Below are 23,066 nucleotides of genomic sequence, written 5' to 3' on the forward strand. Positions count from 1 at the left end.
CCAACATAATTTTATTACAATAATTATAATAACTATTTTATTATTAATTTTTTAATTTTACAAAAAAATTCTTATAAAATTCTTATCAGATTCTTTATAAAAAGCTCTGCATTATCTCAAAACGAAGATTCAATCGTAATATATCACATTTTACCAATTTTGTACGAAGTATGTCGAAAAATATGAATTTCTCTCTAAGGGTTAAGTACCTTTATAGTTCACAATATTTCAACTGAAATGATATAATTGCATATTTAAACATAGTTTTTAATTGCGAACAACTTTTTATAATAAAATTTTTCAATATTGTAAAATATAAAGGTGGTATAGGTACTATTGAGCGAAATTAATATTTTTTGATATACCTCGTATAAAATCAATAAAATTTAATATCTGATTATTGCAACTTAGGTTTTATACCATGCAGAGCATTTTATGAAGAATAACTTTTTTTCGTAATATAGATATGTAACAAAAAAGTTTCCCATAGGTTCCAAGCTACGCAAACACACTTTTTGGAATGGGTCTGTATACCGATAAAGATGAGAAATGTAAGTTGTTATGAACAGTGAATGATAACGCTAACACGAAAAAGTTTTTGTTAAATAAGTCGTATTTAGTAAGTAATTGTTTAACGCGGGAGCAGTCGCGCTCACTTCTTCACGTAAGCAGTCGCGCGTAGAACAAAATCTAACAATACGAATTTAAAACAAATTTCAATTTTATAATATTTTTGTTTGCTTGTTATGTTAAAAATATCTATTTCTAACAATTTTAAAACTAATTGGTTCCCACCAAAGCCATAAATTCCACAAAACAAAAAATGAAATTAAAAAAAATTAAAAAAAAATCCTAAGCATTACTACAATCTTCTTCGAGGTACTTACAAGTGGAAAGTTATGTTGCAAAATTGTTCATTAAGTTATCACGGAAAATGATAAAAAGTTGGATTTTTTCTAACGGCGCGACTGCTCCCGGATTAAAAGGGGCCCCATTTCAAATTCTGCGGGGGGGCCCCGACGGAGTTTGTTACGCCACTGCTTCTTTCCCCGCTCGGCTTTATGCCGATTAGAAACAGAGCGCATCCCTCGGCCCCTCTCGAGATATTAGACCGTTTCTATAATTTATCTAGGGCACTTTGTCCTTGGGCAGATGTAGAAGAATGTGCGGTAAGAATTGGGGGCTTAACCGCAAAATGACTCGATGGTTATACACAAGGGTAATTAGACCCATGATAACCTTTTGCTTGTTGGACAAAGACGCAGCAAGGAGTAATAAGGCTGCTAGGCAATAGACAAAGGCTAGCATGCCTGTGTATTACGGGGGCCATAAAAACAACTCCTACAGCAGCGCTGGAAGTCTAGTGCATATGTGCCTCCTGATGAGAGACTAATAAGTTTCGAAACCGGTAGAGGTGCTTGCTGCACTCTCTGATTGGACTGGAATATGATGCGGCTGTATTTTCGTTTTGCAACGAAATTAAAAATGGTTATTCATTTTTGAAAAATAAGATTGTTTTGTCTTCGCATTGAAACTGAATAAAAAGGGAATTTTTATTTTATTTTTATAGTGGTCGTCACTTCTTTGAGTAACTAGGTCCATTTTCTGTTGGAATTTATCAGCTGAACAGACGGGGTCGTGAATTGTAAGTTTTTGAATTCCCTCTTGTCTTCTTCGCTTCAGCATCCATCTGGCTTGCAAATTTTAGAAGCCATGGAGGTGTTACCAAGGAAATGGACCAATAATTGAAAACTTCACCTTACAATAAAAGTATTTTACTAAGAAATACTAGAAATCAAGCAAAAACGGTCACTGATAGCAGCGAAATAACAATTAGCTGGAATTCTGACCGAATTGTAAAGCGCTGTTGTCAGATTTAATAAAACATACCAAGAACAAAGAAAAATAGAAAATATATAAAAGTTGTAATTATTGGAAAAACATAAGTAAGGAATGAATGGGAAAAATAATAAAGTAGAAATTCCAAAGAGCAAATATGACTTCAACCACGCGATACGAGGTCAGCGACATGCTATCTGTACACATAAAGAACGGTGAAGTAGGAAAGACCGGGGCATATAAGATCATTGAGAGATATGAAATAATTAATTTGAATTTCGCGATGAATTTGTTACCGGAGGTTGACAACAGCAAACAATGCTTCAGTACAGAGTCAGACTAAGTACGAAAACGTCCCATATATTTTGCCAGACAGAACTTTCAACTGATTTGTTACCCTTTCATTAAACTATCATGCAAAAATCAGACTGCTATTTATCATCTGTCATAATTCCTGTCATTTGATATATTCTACGTGTCGGACTTATTAAAATGCCCAGTTGGTGATAAATAGCAGTCTGATTTTTGCATGAGAGTTTAATGAAAGGGTAACAAATCAATTGGAAATTCTGTCCGACAAAATACATGAAACGTTTTTGTAATCTGACGTTCCAAATTCTTAACCTGTTCCACCATTAAAACTTCCCCTGTTCCAGTGTTCCCATACATTAAAGTTTATTCGACTAGACACCGTCAAGCTATTAAAACATTTTTAGCTTGCTATTAATAAACTTTTTTTTTTGGTACGCGGGTGGTCCCATTTGCCCCGCATACTGGGGTATACAGGACCAGACGCCATTTTCACTTTAAGTTGTAGTTTTTTTTAAACGTGTTACTTTATTATAGCATTACAATAAGAACTGTTACTCACAACTATGATTAGAGTGATGTTTTCTTTACCTATGAAGTTTGGCAGGTGCAAGTAAAAAATTGTTAGGTGGTCATTTTTGCCCCGTTCTGTTCTTTATTATTATACAGTGGAATAGAAAAATAAATAACAAGCTGTATAGAAATTAAATATATTTAAAATACTTTATAATTTGTACAATTGTATAAAATATATTCTTACATAAGTAAACGAAGACCATAGATTTTTTCTTAGATTTAATATTGTCGATATATTAAACGCTAAGACCTATAATTTGAAAACGAAATGAAAAAACTTTATTATATTTCATTATATTGTCGCGATTATTTATATAAGTACTAGTATATGGCACTAAGAGCCATTGTTTTCAATTTATACAATGAATACGAAAGATTAGACACAAGAACTTTTGGTACCAAATTTTTAACATTTTTATATTAATTTAACTTTATCCAGAACGCTGTCGGCAATTTTGATATCCATGTCCGCCAATATAACTTTTGATTATGTTGTTCTGTTACTAAAATGCAATGTTGCCGGTTGTATACAAACGAAATTGTCTATTTATACTTCTAGACAAGGCCACAGAATAGGATAGAAGCAGGCGGTTATAACCGTAAGTAAAAAATCCGGTATAACTGAAAACCGGTGTTTTGTCAATAACCGCCATCCCTACTGATCAGGGATTCTACCGAGCACAATTCACCAACAATTATTTTTTATTTAAGGATTCGTCGTCTTCTTTAAATATTTCCTCACAATCGAATTCACCCTCTACAAAGCCTACAGTTAGACTTCCTACATAAACATTGGTCCTTCGAGCCAAAAATTAACCAACTGAACTATGGTAAGTGCTCAAAAGCCCAGTCTTCTTCTTCAAGTGCCATCTTCGTTCCGAAGGTTGGCGATCATCAGGGCTATACGTATTTTCGAAACTGCTGACCGAAACAATTCGTTGTTGCTACAGCTATACCATTCAAGCCCAGTCAAAAGCCCAGTAATAGCAATATTTACCACCCCATAAAAGAAAAGTTTGAAGATAATTTCCGTTTTTTCTATCAGGCACCTTATTTATTTAATTTGATTTCAAATTTTTCGAAAATGTTCGTCTTAAGAACAATGAGTTCTGCGCATTAAAGGGTTAAAAACTTGTAAATTTATTTTGTACGATATAAACCGCCTTGTAAGTGCTATAAAGTACATAAGTACATGTCTAGGGCGAGAGTAGCGGCTATAGCCGTCTGATTTTTTGCTAAAACATTGTAATAAGAATAGTCTCCCGTTTCATACCGCTAACGTGGCTTTGGGATTATAGAAGGGTAGTCTGTTATATCTAGCGCCTACGGTATACAAGAAAGGTATTAACAGGGCCAGTGCTACGCTTCAACTGCCTATTATTACCCCTGGTTTTACCCAAGGTACTCATTTTATTCAGGCGGAGTCGACTTGGGCACTATAAACATTTAAAAATGTCTAGATGTTCTCGCTGGTGCTGGGTTTCGAACCCTAGCCTAACTGCGTGGAAGTCACGACATGCTACCCCCTGAGATATACGGGTCCACAAAGTAAAAAATTGTAAAAGATAAAAAAAGATCAAGGCAGGTTTTGTTTATATTTGATTCAGTGTTGGACCACCATCTCCATATAGCTATTTCAGCATCCTTATGCCTCATCAGTGAAGCTCAGAAGTCTCAACTCTGAAGGAAATACAAACAATTCTGCCAATTTAAGGCAAACCATCGCAATGCAATGAACCCACCTCTGAGACGCAATTTAGCGACATCTCTCGTATTACGAGGAAAACAACGAAAAGCCCCAGATACAAAGTTTACTACCTTTTAAACAATTAGAATAATTGAAATAAAAATATAATAAACAATATTTTAAATCTAAGACTTTTCGTTAATAAACTGCTTTCTGGCTGCATCCCATATCTCCGGATTTTACAATATATAATCACAAGAAACGACGAAAGTAGGAGAAAGCAAATAGAGGACGCTTAGGCCACGCATTTACCTTCCCTTCGTCAAGGAAAAGGACCGAAAGACAGTTTCTAAATACTCAAACTGAGTAAAAATGAAAAAGATAAAAAAGATCAAGGCAGGTTCTGTTTATATTTGATTCAGAGTTGGACCACCATCTCCATATAGCTATTTCAGCATCCTTATGCCTCATCGGTGAAGCTCAGAAGTCTCAACTCTGAAGGAAATACAAACAATTCTGCCAATTTAAGGCAAACCATCGCAATGCAATGAACCCACCTCTGAGACGCAATTCAGCGACATCTCTCGTATTACGAGGAAAACAACGAAAAGCCCCAGATGCAAAGTTTACCACCTTTTAAACAATTAGAATAATTGAAATAAAAATACAATAAACAATATTTTAAATCCAATACTTTTCGTTAATAAACTGCTTTCTGGCTACATCCCATATCTCCGGATTTTACAATATATAATCACAAGAGACGACGAAAGTAGGAGAAAGCAAATAGAGGACGCTTAGGCCACGCATTTACCTTCCCTTCGTCAAGGAAAAGGACCGATGGACAGTTTCTAAATACTCAAACTGAGTAAAAATGAAAAAGATAAAAAAGATCAAGGCAGGTTTTGTTTATATTTGATTCAGAGTTGGACCACCATCTCCATATAGCTATTTCAGCATCCTTATGCCTCATCAGTGAAGCTCAGAAGTTTCAACTCTGAAGGAAATACAAACAATTCTGCCAATTTAAGGCAAACCATCGCAATGCAATGAACCCACCTCTGAGACGCAATTTAGCGACATCTCTCGTATTACGAGGAAAACAACGAAAAGCCCCAGATACAAAGTTTACTACCTTTTAAACAATTAGAATAATTGAAATAAAAATATAATAAACAATATTTTAAATCTAAGACTTTTCGTTAATAAACTGCTTTCTGGCTGCATCCCGTATCTCCGGATTTTACAATATATAATCACAAGAGACGACGAAAGTAGGAGAAAGCAAATAGAGGACGCTTAGGCCACGCATTTACCTTCCCTTCGTCAAGGAAAAGGACCGAAGGACAGTTTCTAAATACTCAAACTGAGTAAAAATGAAAAAGATAAAAAAGATCAAGGCAGGTTTTGTTTATATTTGATTCAGAGTTGGACCACCATCTCCATATAGCTATTTCAGCATCCTTATGCCTCATCAGTGAAGCTCAGAAGTCTCAACTCTGAAGGAAATACAAACAATTCTGCCAATTTAAGGCAAACCATCGCAATGCAATGAACCCACCTCTGAGACGCAATTTAGCGACATCTCTCGTATTACGAGGAAAACAACGAAAATCCCCAGATACAAAGTTTACTACCTTTTAAACAATTAGAATAATTGAAATAAAAATATAATAAACAATATTTTAAATCTCAGACTTTTCGTTAATAAACTGCTTTCTGGCTGCATTCCGTATCTCCGGATTTTATAATATATAATCACAAGAGACGACGAAAGTAGGAGAAAGCAAATAAAAAATTGTACTTATTATATAACATTTCAAACAACTCTAAATGATTGGCTTCATAACTTACAAAAATGGTTTAACTTGGCAACTACCGGACTTTTTAGGGGAACTGTTAATAAAGTCAAAATAGCCGGGTTAATGTCTAACATAAGTATGGACAAATGTATGGATTGGATAGGCACCATAAGTAGAAGATAAATGATTGTTTTTAAGTTTTAAACTTATTTTTGCAAAAATATTAACTGTCCCCAACTTATCATTAAATAATTTAACATCAAAATGTTGGTACCAAATAATTCCTCGTCTACTATACAGACTACGTACTATAGTGCACCATGTAAGTCGATTCTTATATAAAAATACTGTTCAGTGTATAATTACGAAATATACATGTTTTCAATTAAATAGAATAACCTTAAAAGCGAATATATCAGTACCTGTCATAAAGTGGTGCCACTATGTATGCGGTCTACCATCGGGTTTCTTCTATAGCTTGCGGTCTACATGTGACTAAATGACACGATAATATTTTCTTAGAAGGGTTTGCACACAATATTGAAAGGCAACAAACCGTATGTAGGCTGTATATTGGCGAGGAACCGCAAAAGGGGCGAAGTCTGGTGGCGAATTTGACAAGCATCAACTCTAGGAAAACATTGACTTTGTCATTAATTTGTGTACATATTTGCGGTCAGTTTATCTTGTAATTAACATTGATTTCGACTTAAAAAAAACTATTGCAGTGTTCCTCAGTATTCATTCCTATTGTACTCTACGTAATGACGTAAATTAACCAATGCGAAATCACACATTTTGTTAATTTAGCGTTTGTACTAAACGTAGTATTTTTTAATGTTTAAGCGACTGCAAAACTAAATAAATAAATAAAATGTAGTATATATTCTGTACATAGAATGTACACAGTTATGCAAAATATTCCGACCACCTCATAATTTCCAGAACACAATAATTATTATAAAATAAATTCACCTACTTAGTTTCCAGTTTTTATTTAATTAAAAATGGTTATCTGTTGGTGTAAAATAAATTGTAGTGTACCTATTAACTAAATTAAAAACAAAATTAGAAATTCTAATATAGATTAATAATTTTTAAAACGCTGTGTGATTATCGAAGGGCCAGATATTTTTATGAAAAAAGGTAAAATCAAATCAGTAGTTAGCATCAAATTTTAATAAATGCATACAGGTGAAACATAATTTTGAGTCGTCTTTAATCTATAAGATGTCTTAATGGCAAAACTTAGTGGTTACTTAGGCAAAACACTCGTGTAAATGATTTTGATTTAACGTTTTAGAACTGTGACGCCAAATGACAAAATGAATTGTTTTCCTAGAGTTATCGTCCATCTTTGAAATTTTGAGCGCCCTGTCGAAATTTAATTTTGCGAATAGATAGGGTATTTTTTTTAATTCTTGGTTATGATGCCGACATGACGTTTTTAAGCTAGAATAATTCACATCTTAAATTAAGGTGCATGAATTTCTTCTTTAAGGCCATGGGTAAATAATTCGCAAATATTTTACGGCTATCCCTACTTTTTCTGTCTTTACACGGCAAATTACGTGTAGTAAAATTCACACTGGTATGGATATGTAAACATTACTAGAATGTCATTCTACTTGAAAATGTCATCATTAACTTAACGAGATGGCTTTTCAATGTTCTTGGATAACTGTTATTTGTATAATTGCAAATTATTAATTCAGTTAATAAGTGTGATAATTTTTTCACTATGTATTCAGTGATTGTAATAATTTATATGTACAACAAAAACTAATACTCAATCGAGAAAAGAGAAAAAGTGTTAAGTTATTTTTTAATAATATATTGTTACTATGGAACGCTTACAATTTTGAACATCTTTAACAACAAAATACTTGGATCACAGAATATATTATCCTGATGTATTCTCTGCTTGGATCTTCCACAAATAATACACAATAAATAACGTTTTATTAAGTTCACGTCATAAATCAATTATTTATCAAATACACTATATATGTATATTATTTAATCAACAACTCAAAATATTCTCGATGCCATGTCAAATATTTAAAATTGTCACTGATGGTCAATGTCTGACTAACAATATGCTGACAATATTCTATTCGACTGAGTGCGTTGTAAGACAAAGATAGATTTGGAAAATATTACCACGGACATGGTGTCCATTTTTTTCGAATCCTGAAAAACTAATATATACTTTTAAAAAATTTAAACGCAGAATGAAAGACTTAATTATTACTGAGGGCCTGAAGTCCCTTAGAAGAAATAAAAAGTTTATTTTGAATGAGATATTTGAAATTAAAAATCACACTAAATTTTCTCTTAGTTTTTCATTTCTGTAACTTATTAAAATAAACATTATAGAAGTTCTCAGGAACTTCGGCCCTCACTAATAACGTAATCTTTCATTCTGCGTTTAAATTTTTCAAAAATACTTATAAGTTTTCTCAGGATTCGAAAAAAATGAATCCCCACTTGAATAGCATTTCAGCCGAAAATGCGTACCCATCATCTTAATAATAATTAAGCTGTATTGTTTTTAAATAATTAGGTTATACATAATTCTTTTTGTAAGTAGCTAGTTGGATTGCATTTTGTTTGTAAACTATTAGAGTCCTCTTTCATTTTACATTATTTATTTTCCTGCAAATGTTTATTACTTGTGAATAAATATTTTTTTCTACAAGAGTTTTCCTACATTTCACTATCTTGCACAAACCCTTCAGAAATTTTCAAATTGATATCAGTAGACCGCACACTATAATATTACGCACAGGTAGACCGCATCCTCGGGATAAATCGCATACTATAGTGGCACCCATAGAGTGACCGCGGAAGACAAATGGCAAGATTAAATATTAACACTTTGTTTCAGTTCCAAAAACTGAAAGGGCACATGAAGCGTACAATGTTTATGTTCAACGATTAAATGACCTCTACGATGTGAAGCTCCTACTACTAATACAGTCTCTCCTTTCAGTAAAACTGGACCATCGTCGCCAGTAGTAGTATCTTCAGGATACGTCATTTTCATGACTCTGGTTTGCGGGTAACCCAACTTGGTATTTCCTGTTACTGTGTACGATCTACTCGGAGGAACAGGGGGAGGCCTCTCCAAATCCAGTCCAAAGAGATTGCAAGTTTGTTGGATGATTTTCGCGTCGCATTTCTCATTAGGATCGGGTGGTGGAGTACCAGCGATGGGTTGAGGCCTTGGTCGTGTTCCTCCGATTGCTGTCCTAGATACTGGTGGTTGATTGACAGTTTTTTCTCGACGAATAGCTGACATTCTATATCGACAATGCCAACCTCTCCAACAAGACTGAATTAAGGTAGCTGCTTTCTGTCGAGTTTCAGACCTCAGCTTTTCAAGCTGCTGCCTTATTCCTTCGCTTAAAAAGATATGCCTCTTTCCCATAGCGTAACTTGTAGACACAAGACTTTGTTGTTTACCTATTGAGTCCATGACGTACTGAAGAATTAAATTACAATCGTCTGTTACTTTTTCTTCAGTTCTGTTCAGTTTAGCAAACGGTGCTAGACATCGATACCTCATATTAAAAGCTTTAAACCTCATTCTATGGGGATAACCACCTGCCATCAAATTAACAGTTTCTAGCACTTGTAGAGACCTGATTTGTCGTACTACTATACCTCTTTCGAACCTGTTGGCTGCTTCTTGTGAGTTACTGCAAATACAGCGGACAAAGTGTGGCCTTGCGTGTACCAGAGTGCGCAATAAGTTATCCAGACGAGTGTGGAAGTCTTGTGTTAAAGTCGACACTGGTTCATCTCCATTTAAAAGATCTGTATGAGAAGTAGGAGATATTCGGAAACTGACTCCTCTAGGAACAGTTTCCACGGAATATAAAGCTTTGAGCTCGCTTCCAAATAAGTGCGTCGCAAAACCAAAATTGCAACTATGTTTATAAAACACAGCTACCAGATCGTCTGGAATAACATCTTTATTGGTATCCAGGAAATCTGTGGCGTCATATACAACTTTACCAGCAAAATGTTGGATGCAAAACAATCTTGGATCAATCGGTTTCGGATCGAACAGTCTAGAATTATTTTTGTGTTGAACTTTTATCTTTGACACATACGACTCGGCTGTACCACGGATAGAACATTCAACATCAAGCATACTTAACAAACCAGTTCGCAAAGATGAGACTAAATCAATGCATGGTACGTTGTCTACATAGTCTACTTCTACTTCACAATTGATGCCTTCATCTCTGCAAGATTCTATGCTAGACTTGAATATATGAGTATTGTAAAAGTGCTGCATAGTTTCTGCACATAGGTTAATACAAAGGTGTTCTAGCTGGCTTGGTTTTGGTTCTTCAAAACCAAACATATCAAGTATTCCTATAAACCCATCAGTCGCGTGTCTAATGGCGTTGTTTAATGCTGCCATTGACTTACTTCCTGCGTTAGTACTCCCACCTATAGTAGAAGCATGCTGGCTCGTCACTTCCGCTTGGTTATGAACCGATTCATTCGAGTCGGAACTTAAAGTTCCTAATGTAGATCCTAACCTCTTAAGACTATTAGCTCTACGAACTATGGTAGCTACAGTACGACAATATAAAGCTTTCGCGAGACAGTCTCTTGTCATGTTTGACATATTGGCATCACACACGGATTTCACGAGCTGGCCTCTAGCGTTGTGAGTGCGGGAAGTGAGGCCTCGGAAAAGGGCGCCACCTGAGACTCCTAATAGTCCAGCGACGGCGTTTAGTTCGGCTTCGCCTTTGACGTCGACTTCCAGACCTTTTCCGTCCATAAATTGCACATTTCCCAGAAGAAGAACTGCTGCTAGGACCCTTACAACGTCCAGGAATGGTATGCCCAAGATTCCTAAACAGTTTTTCCAAGCTTGAAACCTGAAAATAAAAATACGGATTAATTCAATGAACAACAGAAGTTGTCAAACATTAGAAATTTTCATTATTTAAAAAGATTTCTTATTGGATCAAATGTTATATTGAGTCTACTATGCTTTATGACGACGAAACTTGGACTAGCTGATTTAATAAGCTGGAAACTTTTGAGATGTGGCTTTTAAGAGAATTTTGAAAATACCATGCAGCGATCATATTATGAAAGAAATGGTGTTGCACAGAATGGGTAGAGACAGAGAACATCATTAAAATGAGAAAGACAGGATATTTGGGACACACATTTAGAAATGATAAGTACGAGTTGTTGCAGCTTATTATAAAGGGTAAAATCCAAGGAAAACGTAGTCTTGGTAGACGACAAATGTCCTGGCTGAATAACATTCGCGACTGGACTTGTTGTAGCTAACTTTCATTAGTGAGCATAGAGTGAGCACTAGCAGAAGAACAAGATTAGTTCAAAATTATTTCAATATAATACTTTGCTTCTAAAATAAAAATTTGCACAGAAAAATGATGTTCGTCCCCTTTTCATCTAATTTACCTTATAATTACAGTTTTATACTCACCTATTCGAATCTTCAATAGTGTCCTGCCGTGTATCTCCATACTGGAGATACCTTAACGACGTTATTGTTTGTGCTTCTAGATTAAGTTTAGTCCGCTCCTCAGTCGATAACCCAGCGAGCATTTGGTAAAAGATATGGTAATTTTTTTCACCTGGTAATGGTCGTATCACTCTAGTTTGGTCCAAAAAGTAACAGTGAATTTTCGTGCGGTATAAGGCTCCATCAGTTACCTGAACTTCTATGAACTGACCCTAAAACAGTAACAAATATTGATATTATTTATTTTAACTTAGTTTTTGACATCTGTGCATGGATTTGAGTAGCTTATGATATAACTCGTTGCATCAGAATAACAAGGTTCTATCTGCAATTTTTGTCTAAACTAAGATTTTTGTGTAACTTGGTTCTATTTTATGTTATTCACCTTAATATGATACTAGCACCGACATCTATTAACCTTCCGATGACCAACAGGGGTAAAAAATGACCCCAAGTCAAAAATGACAATTGACAAAAAAATCAAGTTGTTTTAAGAAATGTAAAAATGTATTCGTAATTTTAATGTTACTATTGTATCAATAAATTATAAATAAACATTAGTAAATCATATTTTTAATTACAACTGAACAAAAACAGGAACTATCATTCTGGACTTAGAACTAAAGAAATTTTAAAATATACACTAATTACGTCGCCACAGGTTTAACAAACAATTTTTATTTATACTATACATACAATTCCACATAATAGACGGTATTATTAATATAAAATTGAAATATGGGAGGCCAATGGAGTTCGTCTTTGACCCCAAATTCAGAAAATATTTTTTTTTTCGTAAAATATAGGGAATTTTTTGTATTACAAAATATGAGGGTATCTAGAATGATATTAAAGTCAAATAAAAAAATAATGAGTTTAAAATTGAAAATATTTAGTCCTGTCGCCAGGGGGGGTACAACGGCCTCCTTAATTCAGATGGACTTACCCAAGTTTTTTTATATATTTTGACCCGTAGAATACGAATTTTTTGGGTAACAGCTGATCCGGATGTCGATAAGATTGTTATAGACAAAGAACTTGAGGAATTACATAACAGCGATTTCTCGCAAAACAAAACATATTTTTGTATTTTTTGTGTCATTTTAAGCAAAAAATATTCCTACAAGTTTTTTCGTAGAATGCATAGTTTTCGAGATAACCGCGGTTGAACTTTCAAAAAATCGAAAACTTGCAATTTTTGAACCCGAATAACTTTTGATTAAAAAATAAAGTAGCAATTATGCTTACCGCATTTGAAAGTTTAAGTCAAATTATATCGGTTTTGATTATTTGCATTGCTAAAAATTTATTATTTTATTGTAAAACAAAGCTATAAACACATAGTGTTTCCCGTGCCTAATACATGCGTTTTAAGGCATGCTACGTAGAAATTGCCTCGCTTGCACTTGTAGCTACTCTACCTACTCGTTCCATTTTAAATGAGAAATCATTGAAAACATCACTCACACACTAGGTGTTTATAGCATTGTTTAACAATAAAATAATAAATTTTTAGCAATGCAAATAATCAAAACCGATATAATTTGACTTAAACTTTCAAATGCGGTAAGCAGAATTGCTACTTTATTTTTTAATCAAAAGTTATTCGGGTTCAAAAATTGCAATTTTTCGATTTTTTGAAAGTTCAACCGCGGTTATCTCGAAAACTATGCATCCTACGAAATAACTTGTCAGAGCATTTTTTGCCTAGAATGACCGAAAAAATACCAAAAGATGTTTTGTTTTGCGAGAAATCACTGTTATGCAAGTCCTCAAGTTCTTTGTCTATAACAATCTTATCGACATCCGTATCAACTGTTACCCAAAAAAGTCGTATTCTGCGGGTCAAAATATATAAAAACAAACTTGGGTAAGTCCATCTGAATTAAGGAGGCCGTTGTACCCCCCTGGCGACAGGACTAATTTTTGAATTCATTGAATAAAAACATGCATTGGGGTCCGAAGGTTAACAGGTGGCTGAAATACGTAAGTTACCACGTTCTATCTGAGAAAATTTTAAATGGTGATAAGTTAACATGGTTCTAACTGAAATAAAAACAGTAAATTTAAGTACACAATGTCCTATCTTCAAGAACTAAAAGTATTTATAAGTTAACAATAAGACTTTATTAGTCAAACTTATTTTATTATATACTAATTGTTAAACAAGGGTATATGTGCTAGACAGAACTTTATTATATAATTTTAAATCATTTCTCAAATCAGAACTCCTTTGTTTTAACTATTGCAAAAATCATTTACTTCATATTAATTTAATTGTATTTTTTTAAGAATGTACATTTTTAAAACATACAAGTAGCGATAATAGTAAAATAAATACATAACATCGAAACGTTAAACAGTCGTAACTAAAAATGGCACCTGAGTCAGTTAGAACTTTGTTATTCCAATGCAACGAACTGTCTTTTCCAAACTCAGTATGGGCAGTGACCTATTCCCGCAATAAATGCAAATATGAGACTTTTAAATAAGCTTCGCAGAAAAAGGGGGATTGGGACTGGGAATGCCAAAGTCATACGTAGGGCATTTTCTCCCAATATCGCTCATAACTTCCTGGGATCCAGTCTTCTACAGCCCTACGTACTGCTACCTTTGATGTTCCCAGGGTCACAACTGGACTATTTGGTTCGTTTTGGATCCTCTTTTTGTAAGTTGATCTGCTTGCAGTTGCCTTCGATGCCCTGGTATAACTGGTATAACATACTCAACATTGTTCTAAATTTTTTTAGTAGGATATTAAACAAGTGCATTTTCGGTAATTCATTATTTAATAACCTGATCTAACCTAATATAGCATATCCTAAACAGATTTATTGAAGTGTATGGATCGGATTCTCCTGCCTCTGTACGGATAGGCGATGTTTGATTCCAGTAATCTGTTCCTCAGATTGCTGAGGAACAGTTTGGTTTAACAATAAACAAAAAAAAACAAAAACCATGGTTATCAGTAAGAGGGGTGAAGTCATAAGGATCCAGATAAAACATGAAGATATTGAACAAGTGGATAAAATGAAATACTTAGGAATCTGGATTACGGAAGATCTAAATCCGAAATCAGAAATTCCATCAATAAGGAGCAATCAGCCTTTTTGAAAATTAGGAAATTTCTGAGTAACCAAAGAACTCAATCTGAAAATCCGATATCGGATGGTAATATGTTAATATATTGTATCCATTCTATTCTTCTTTATGGTGACTAAGCTTGGACTGTTAATGTTGACATAATGAGAAAGCTGAACTATTTTGAGATGTGATGTTTTATGAGAATTTTGAAAATACCATGGAAAAGTGATGTCGCACAGAATGGGAAGAGACAGAGAACTTTCAACATTAAAAGGAGAAAGACAGCATATTTGGGGCACATACTTAGAAATGACAAGTGCGAGTTGTTGCAGCTGATTATGAAGGGTAAAATCGAAGAAAAAAGGGGTCCTGGTAGACGACAAATATCTTGGCTAAAAAACATTCGCAACTGGACCGGGTTAAACATGCAGACGCTTTTAAGAAAAGCAGAAAATAGAGACGAATTTGAAACGGTTATAGCCAACCTTCATTAGTGAAGTCAACGCTAGAAAAAGAAGAAGAAAGATTGCTAACAATTGTGACGATAATATAATTTTATCGTCTAGAGTACGCCAATGAATTAAGTAAAATGTGTATTTGTACCGTCTTGGACGATATAAAAGTCGGATCGAAAAGCCTAGTTGATTATTATTCTTGGAGCGTTGATCGAAGAATAATAGACAACAGCGAGGTATAAGAGGTGAGTTTATGTAGGTAGTATTTCCCGACCATTTTCCGCTGTCGTTTTGGCGAGCTGAGCGAATCCGACAGTTTTCCTCTTACCTATCCTGTTGCCTATCCTTATACGAGCAGTGATCGTATATCCCTAATATGTCTTTTCATCTGGAGAGCTGAGCGAGATTCCCTTTCTTCCCTTTCCTTATAAATTCATGTCGTATTAATAAAAGCAATTCCTATTTCACGCGATCGTCAAAATCATTCATTCATGTACAAAATATCGTCACATCGTCGGCCCGAACAGAAAGCTCGATGCGTAGATTATAAATATAGTTTATTAACGAAATTAACGAGTCAGTGCGTTACACAATTCTTACATTGTAACGAAATTAACGAGTCGGTGCGTTACACAATTCTTACATCGTAGGTGTTAATTAAATTAAGCAGTAATTTTATTAAAAATGTAATAATACTTACAATTCGACTAGATTCCGAATTGGTCATAGTCTTCGCAGACCCTAAGGAACGTAATACTGTAAAAGCAGCAGCCAAATGCTTAAACGCGTCAGTCTCTGGACCTCCCCCTGCTACGGCAAACAGTTGTCGCAATAGTAACATAGAAACATGGCTTTTGCCAGAACCACTGGTTCCTAAAAGTATAAAGAAAAATAAATACTTAAACGAAAAAATGTGTTTTTCACAATAAAAGGAAATTTTTTTTGTTATTTTACTATTCTACAGTAGTAAGTGTCTAGTAGCTGATCTTGCTTGGCTAATCGTGGAATGTATTTCTTTATTATATTACTATTTGAAGGTTTCTGTTGGTTTTATAGTTCCCATTTCAATTTGTAGGCTTTCTGGTTTTTCGCCTGCAACTAAGTACTTGGTTTATTTGTGTATTAATTGTGAGGACCCACTTGGTGTACTTCTCTTGCAGTTTTCTAATCATATGGTCTATATGTATATAATCATATGGTCTATCTCTTCAACTAGAATTGCTTGGTCGTCAGCGAAGTGTATCGTGTACAATATCTCGTCTTCAATTGGGTTGCTCATATTGCAGCACTTCCTTCTCCACACTGAGGGCGCCCCATTTAGATATAATATTTTGAAAAGTGTAGAGTCTCTGCACCGTCTTGCCTTAGACTCTTACTAACAAAAATTTCTCTACCTAATTTGTTTCCAGTTTTACTGTTTACAGTCATACTTTTTTTAAACTGTTCTACTGCTTTTATAGTTTTTTTTTGTTTATTCCTTGTTTTTCATTGCTATCCAGAGCATTTAAAGTGGAACAATATCGTTCCTCTGTTTAATTTTTTTTTTTTTTATTTAAATTTATTTTGCAATCTGTTGTGTCAACAATAAACAAAAGTAATTACATTGACTAAGGACAAGAAAGATTTTACCCACTGGCAAAATCAAAGTACAATTTTTATAAAGTTCTGTACAAAATAATTACATTTCATAACTACTAACTCATTAGTTTAAAAGTTTACTCTAAATGGTAAGTCCAATGGTTTGAACCTCTTTAACCTACGCTGTTCTTGGGAATTGTCTAGGAGGTTAAGTGCAAACTGGTTTTCATGATCCTCCAACTTGGCAATGTAAGCAGCGCTACGTTTTGTGATGACTTCTTGTACCGTATCAGTTTTAAGGTCTCGATGAATAATTCTATTGTTGATGTACCAAGGTGCATTAGTGATGGTTCTGAGGGTTTTTGATTGGAAGCGTTGGATGATTTCGATGTTGGAGTGACTGGCTGTTCCCCATAGTTCCAACCCATATGTCCAGATTGGCATAAGTATTGCCTTATAGAGCAGCAATTTATTATCCAGAGATAGTCTTGATGAACGGCCCATTAACCAATACATATTTCTGAATTGGAGACCTAGTTGCTTTCTCTTGGTCCAGATATGTTTCCTCCATGTGAGACTTCTGTCCAAATGAATACCAAGATATTTTACATCGTTGGCTGATGGTAATTGGTGATTGTTTAAAGTTACAGGAGGACAAGTTCCTCTTCGTGTTGTAAATGTAACTTGAATAGATTTTCCTTCATTCACTTTAATTTTCCATTCCAAAAACCAAATTTGTACTCTGTCTAGATACGCTTGAAGGATATGCGAGGCATAAATAGGGTCTGTGTGTGAGGCTAGGATTGCAGTATCGTCGGCAAATGTTCCTAGCATCATTTCTTCTGTAAGTGGTCTCTCCTCTAGTGGTTCCTGAAGAGGTGGAGGTATATCTGCGGTAAACAAGAGATACAAGGTAGGTCCCAGCACGCTACCCTGTGGTACGCCAGCTTTGATAGAATAGAGTTTGGAACTTGCATCTTGGTATTTAATAAAGTAACACCTACCTGACAAATATGACTCAAGAAGAATGTAAAAGCTGTGCGGTAATGTCTTTTTTAGCTTGTATAGGAGGCCTTCATGCCATACCTTGTCAAATGCCTGCCTAACGTCAAGAAATGCCGCTGAACAGTACCTTTTGGCCTCAAAATCAGCATTTATATGTTTTACCACTCTGTGAACTTGTTGGATTGTTGAGTGATGGGATCGAAATCCAAACTGGTGGTCTGGAATTAGATTTTTGATCCAGGGTTCGAGTTTTTTTACTAATAGTTTTTCGAAAACTTTAGACGTGATTGGCAAGAGGCTGATTGGCCTGTACGATGTAGTTTCTTCTTGAGGTTTCCCCGCTTTTAGAATGGTTATTATCTGAGACACTTTCCATTGATCAGGAAAGTAACCTAAGTTTAATATGGCATTGAATATAAACGTTATAAGTTTTATGCATTTGATAGGTAATTCTTTCAATACTTTTCCACTGATCAAATCGTACCCTGGAGATTTTTTATCGTTTAAATTATTAATAGCCACGATGACTTCGGACGACTTAAATTTCGGAATAGGCAAACTCATTTGATATGGACTTTGAAGAAATGAGAATACGTCTACTTCCACAGGTGAATTCACTTGATTGGGAGTAAATACTTCGGAAAAATACTCTGCAAAACAACTTGCTTTCTCTTGTGACGAGCCGTATTCTCTGTCCGATTTTCTAATTGGAGGTGACGGTTTCTGGGGTTGTTTCAGTTTTCTCGTGGCTTTCCATAGCGAATAATCGGTATCTTTAGTGGAATCTAAATTTTCCAAGTAGTACTGAAGTGATTGGTTTTTGAGATCTTCGAAGAGCTTTTTTAATTCCCTTGATGCACTATTGAATCTACGCTTATCAGCAGGATCTCTGGTCTGTTGCCATCTTTTCCTCAGTCTTCTCTTTAGCAAAATTTTTTCTTTGACAACTTGTGGGCAGTCATTTATTATGCATTTATTTTGTATTGTTGGTGTTGCTTGCAAGGCAGCTGATTGGATATTTGTAGTTAGTTGTTCCACAGCAAGAAAAATGTCCTCTGTGGTTTTTAGTGGAATGTCTAGAGACACCTTGTTCTCCAGGATAGATCTGAATTTTGGCCAGTGTGTGCGTCTGTTATAAAGTGAGGGGGATATTTCTTTAATAAGTACCTGGGTTCCAACTGTGAATAGTATAGGCGAGTGATCAGAAGATAATTCGTAGCATGATGTAGGCCTCTGTTTAATGTAAGTAGAAATTATACCTGATAAGATTATGGCTTGAGGATATCCAGTTTCGGATTGCTGTCGAACGGCCTCCTGGACAACCTTATTTAATTGTGGACTTAACGCTATTCCCCTTGTACTGCTCAGTGTCAACGGATTGCCGACCTCTTTGTACGGATTTACACACAGCAGAATCGGACCAACGTTTGTCTAAAATAAAATAATATGAATAAAAAAAAATTCGTAATATAAATTGTTTTTAATCATTATTTTTATAATGTCGTGATCTAATGTTGCGATATTAGTTACGTAGCGTATAAGATTTTACGTATTTTAGCAAATTTTATAAAAATCTATCAATACCTAAGCCATTTCCTGGAACTGTAAAAATTTAACAATGGTACTATCAAAAGGAAACTGAATAAGTCTTGACCCTTGAATCTTATTTAAAAATACAGTTTAAATTTTTTTTCTAATTGTGAAAGAATAAAAAAGGTGGGCAGAATAGTAGAAAATCTTCTGAGCGCTGTAACAAAAATTCTATCGGCATTTATTTTCGGATACCAGTAAAGTTTTCAATAATATTCGGAGTAGAGGCAACTTTATAAGTTAAGGAGTTACTAGAATACGCTGGTGTCGAAACTGTCCCTTAAACGACCGTATAACCACGCAGACATCCCTAAACATATTCGAATCTAAGACGGAAACTCAAAAGAGCAATTTAGATTTTCTAATTGCCTAACAAATTCCAAAACCTACAACTTTTACTTTTACTACAATTACTCTGTTACCTCAAGTCACATTCCAATTGAAACAATCATCTATCAAACTAAAGAAGCAATCTCCAATTTACCTTCCGAAGTTGATGAAATGAGACTTCTTCCTTACATCAAAGAAGGTGTCACTGACAAAATCTGCAAGTCAAGAGGAATACAGATAATATTTACCCCTTACCCATTTAAAACTTTTATTTCTTACGTGATCAATAAAAGACAACATTCCAAATGAACAACATTGAGTTTATGAAATTTCTTGTACCTCCGATCGTTTTCTAATTTACCTATGCTTTGTGGATCTCACAAAAGCATTTGACAAAGTCGAAAAACAGTCACAATAAAACAAGAATAAAAACGGATCATGGGCTCACCGAAGAAATAAACATGTCGGCAGTAATCAGGCAGGGGATATCCACAGTCCGAGTCTCTTTAACATGATCATGGACATGTGGTTGATACAATACTAATGGCAGAAAATAAAGATGCCCTTCATCGCCTTCTTTACAGATTCCGTATAAAGTGTACAAGTGAATCATGTTGATATTATATCCCACAAAATGGAGACAGAATGGAACCAAGAAGAATCGTGAAATAGACAAAAACACATAAACCCAATACAAAATTACCACTAGTACGTCAGGGAAATCAGGCAAAAATATAGCATGTTCGGGACACTTGACCAGCCAGATTGCAAATGGATTTTTTGGGTACTATATACCTAATACATTATAAATATAAAAATGTTTGTCACAGTTCGGACGAGAAACTTAGTTATTGACAAATAAGGGTCAAAAATGGCATTTTTTCGTTTAAATCGCTACAGGTAAAAATAGGGTAATTAAATATCTTATTTATAATATCTTTCTTTTAGTAGATGAGTCAAGGTTTAAAATAGCGCTTTTTGAATTTTTGGTCCTAAACTAAAATAGTTTGGAAACTAAAATTTCGAAAATAAAAAATGTTCTATAACTTTTGCGAAAATGATTAAGTCTTTCATATTGCACGAAAAGTTGAGTCAAACAGTCCATACAATGCCCAAAAATTTTCAAGACGATTCGTCAATTAGTTTAAATTTTATTAAATTTGTTTATCCCAAAGAGCTGTTTTTCGCAATGTTATTGTTCAGAAAAGAATAATGATACAGCAATTATGTGGAAACAACATGAAAGAAGAATAGTCATATTTTCAAAGCATTTAAAAAAAATAATTAAAAAGTCATTTTTGTCACTCAGAAAACATTTTACTAAAATAGAGTCATTTTTGGCCTATAAACAATTTGAATAACTTTGTTAATATTGACTGTAGGCTAAAACTACAATGGAATTTGAAAAATTGGTATTTTTTAATTACGGTCAAAGTTAGCCACTTTTTTTGTTCAATTGACGACTACTTTGTTTATAACAATTAAGCAACCTAACTAGAGCCATTTTGAAGTTAAAGGTACATATATAGTTTATGTGTAAAAGTTTGAGTAAACTTTGAACCTCAACAGAGTGGTTAATAAAGTTTTAAAAATGGCGTCATAACTGAATGGATTCGTGGTCGGTGGAGGGGAATTATTAAAATCCGGGCACTCAAAAAGTGAAACTGATTCTTCAAACGTATGCTGCGATTAATATCCCCGGAGCTTGTTGATGGATTTTGATCATAATTTTTTAAATTCATATGGGCTCGTAGTCTTATAGAGTACGTTATGTACACACATTCCCACATAATATTTCAAAATGTTAGGGGGAACTCCACTTATCACTCAGGGATATGAAAAATAGATTACGACCGATTTTAACACCTACCGAATATACATATATAATTTCATAAAAATCGGTTAAGCGGTCACGGAGGAGTATGGCAACTAACACTGTGACAGGAGAATTTTATAGATGTAAATATATAGATGGCTATTAAGAAATAGGGGTTGGTGATAGAAGAGTGAAAATTAAGGGTTGTATGTATTTTTGAATTCTACATAATATAAAGTTAGGGTACAGTAGGAAAAATGAAAAAATACCCATGAACGAACATATAAAACACGCTGTATTTTCCGGTCACCGTGTCACACAAAAAATTGGCAAGTGCAAGTACATGCAATAACTATTGTTACATGTACTTGCACTGGACAATTTTCTTTGTGACACGGTGACAGGAAAATACAGCGTGTTTTATATGTTCGTTCATGGGTATTCTTTCATTTTTCCGACTGTAGATAATTTTGTCAAAAAAAATTTTAAAAAAAATGTCAGGGGGGCAACCCCCCTTATAACTTATGGGTATAAAAAATAGATTAAAACCTATTTTTTGTCCTATAGGATATACGTGTAAAATTTCATAAAAATCGGCCAAGCCGTTTCGGAGTAGTATGGTAACTAACACTGTTACAGGAGAATTTGAGGTATATAGAAGTAACTGTGAATAATTAAATAATAAAAGTGGCTAACTTTGACCCTAATTAACCTAGACAAAAAGTTGTTTTCTGAAAATTCGTGTAAAAATACCAGCTTTTGAAATCCTAAAATAGATTTACTCTATAGTCAATATTAACAAAGCTATTCAAATTGTTTATAAGCCAAAAATGACTGTATTTTACTAAACTGCTTTCGGAGTGATATAAACGACTTTTTAATGATTTTTTTCAATACTTTCAAAACATAACTATTCTTCTTGCACGTGGTTTCCGCAGAATTGCCATATCATTATTATTTTCTGAACAATAACATTGTGAAAAAAAAAGCTCTTTGCGATAAACAAATTGAATAAAATTTACACTAACTGACGAATCGTCTAAAAATTTTTTGTGCGTTATATGGAATGTTTGACTCAACTTTTCATGCAACATGAAAGTCTTAAGGCCATTTTCGCAAAAGTTATAGCACATTTTTTATTTTTGAAATTTTAGTCTTATTTTGCAATTTTCGAAGCAAAAAATGATCAAAATAAAATTAAAAAGTGCTATTTTAAACCTTGGCTCATCTACTAAAAGAAGAATATTATAAATAAGATATTTAATTACCCTATTTTTACCTGTAGCGATTTAAACGAAAAAAATTCCATTTTTGGCCCTTATTTGTTAATAACTAAGTTTCTCGTCCGAATTGTGACGGGCATTTTTGTATTTATAATGTATTAGGTATATAGTACCCAAAAAATCCATTTTCAACCTGGCTGCTCAAGTGTCCCGACAAAAACCTTATTTCTCTGGACTATAGG

The 23,066-nt window shown here is 34.2% G+C and overlaps 1 protein-coding gene across 4 annotated transcripts in view; it reads right to left on the reverse strand.

Annotated features, from left to right (window-relative positions):
* Positions 1 to 2,842: 2,842 nt before the first annotated feature.
* Positions 2,843 to 23,066, reverse strand: part of LOC114331603 (unconventional myosin-IXAa) — a 362,148-nt gene continuing 341,924 nt past the window's right edge. For 3 of the 4 annotated variants that reach the window (XM_028281218.2, XM_028281211.2, XM_028281225.2), the window contains 4 exons: positions 19,125 to 19,296; positions 15,983 to 16,155; positions 11,705 to 11,955; positions 2,843 to 11,120 (listed from right to left, as the gene is read on the reverse strand). In XM_028281218.2, coding sequence (XP_028137019.1) covers positions 9,080 to 11,120; positions 11,705 to 11,955; positions 15,983 to 16,155; positions 19,125 to 19,296 — 2,637 coding nt within the window. In that variant the 3' untranslated portion in view covers positions 2,843 to 9,079. The remainder of the gene's footprint in view (positions 11,121 to 11,704; positions 11,956 to 15,982; positions 16,156 to 19,124; positions 19,297 to 23,066) is intronic. The other variant, XR_007698957.1, reaches the window with a different exon arrangement.

The sequence above is a fragment of the Diabrotica virgifera genome, chromosome 6, assembly GCF_917563875.1.
Source record: "Diabrotica virgifera virgifera chromosome 6, PGI_DIABVI_V3a".
Taxonomy (NCBI): domain Eukaryota; kingdom Metazoa; phylum Arthropoda; class Insecta; order Coleoptera; family Chrysomelidae; genus Diabrotica; species Diabrotica virgifera.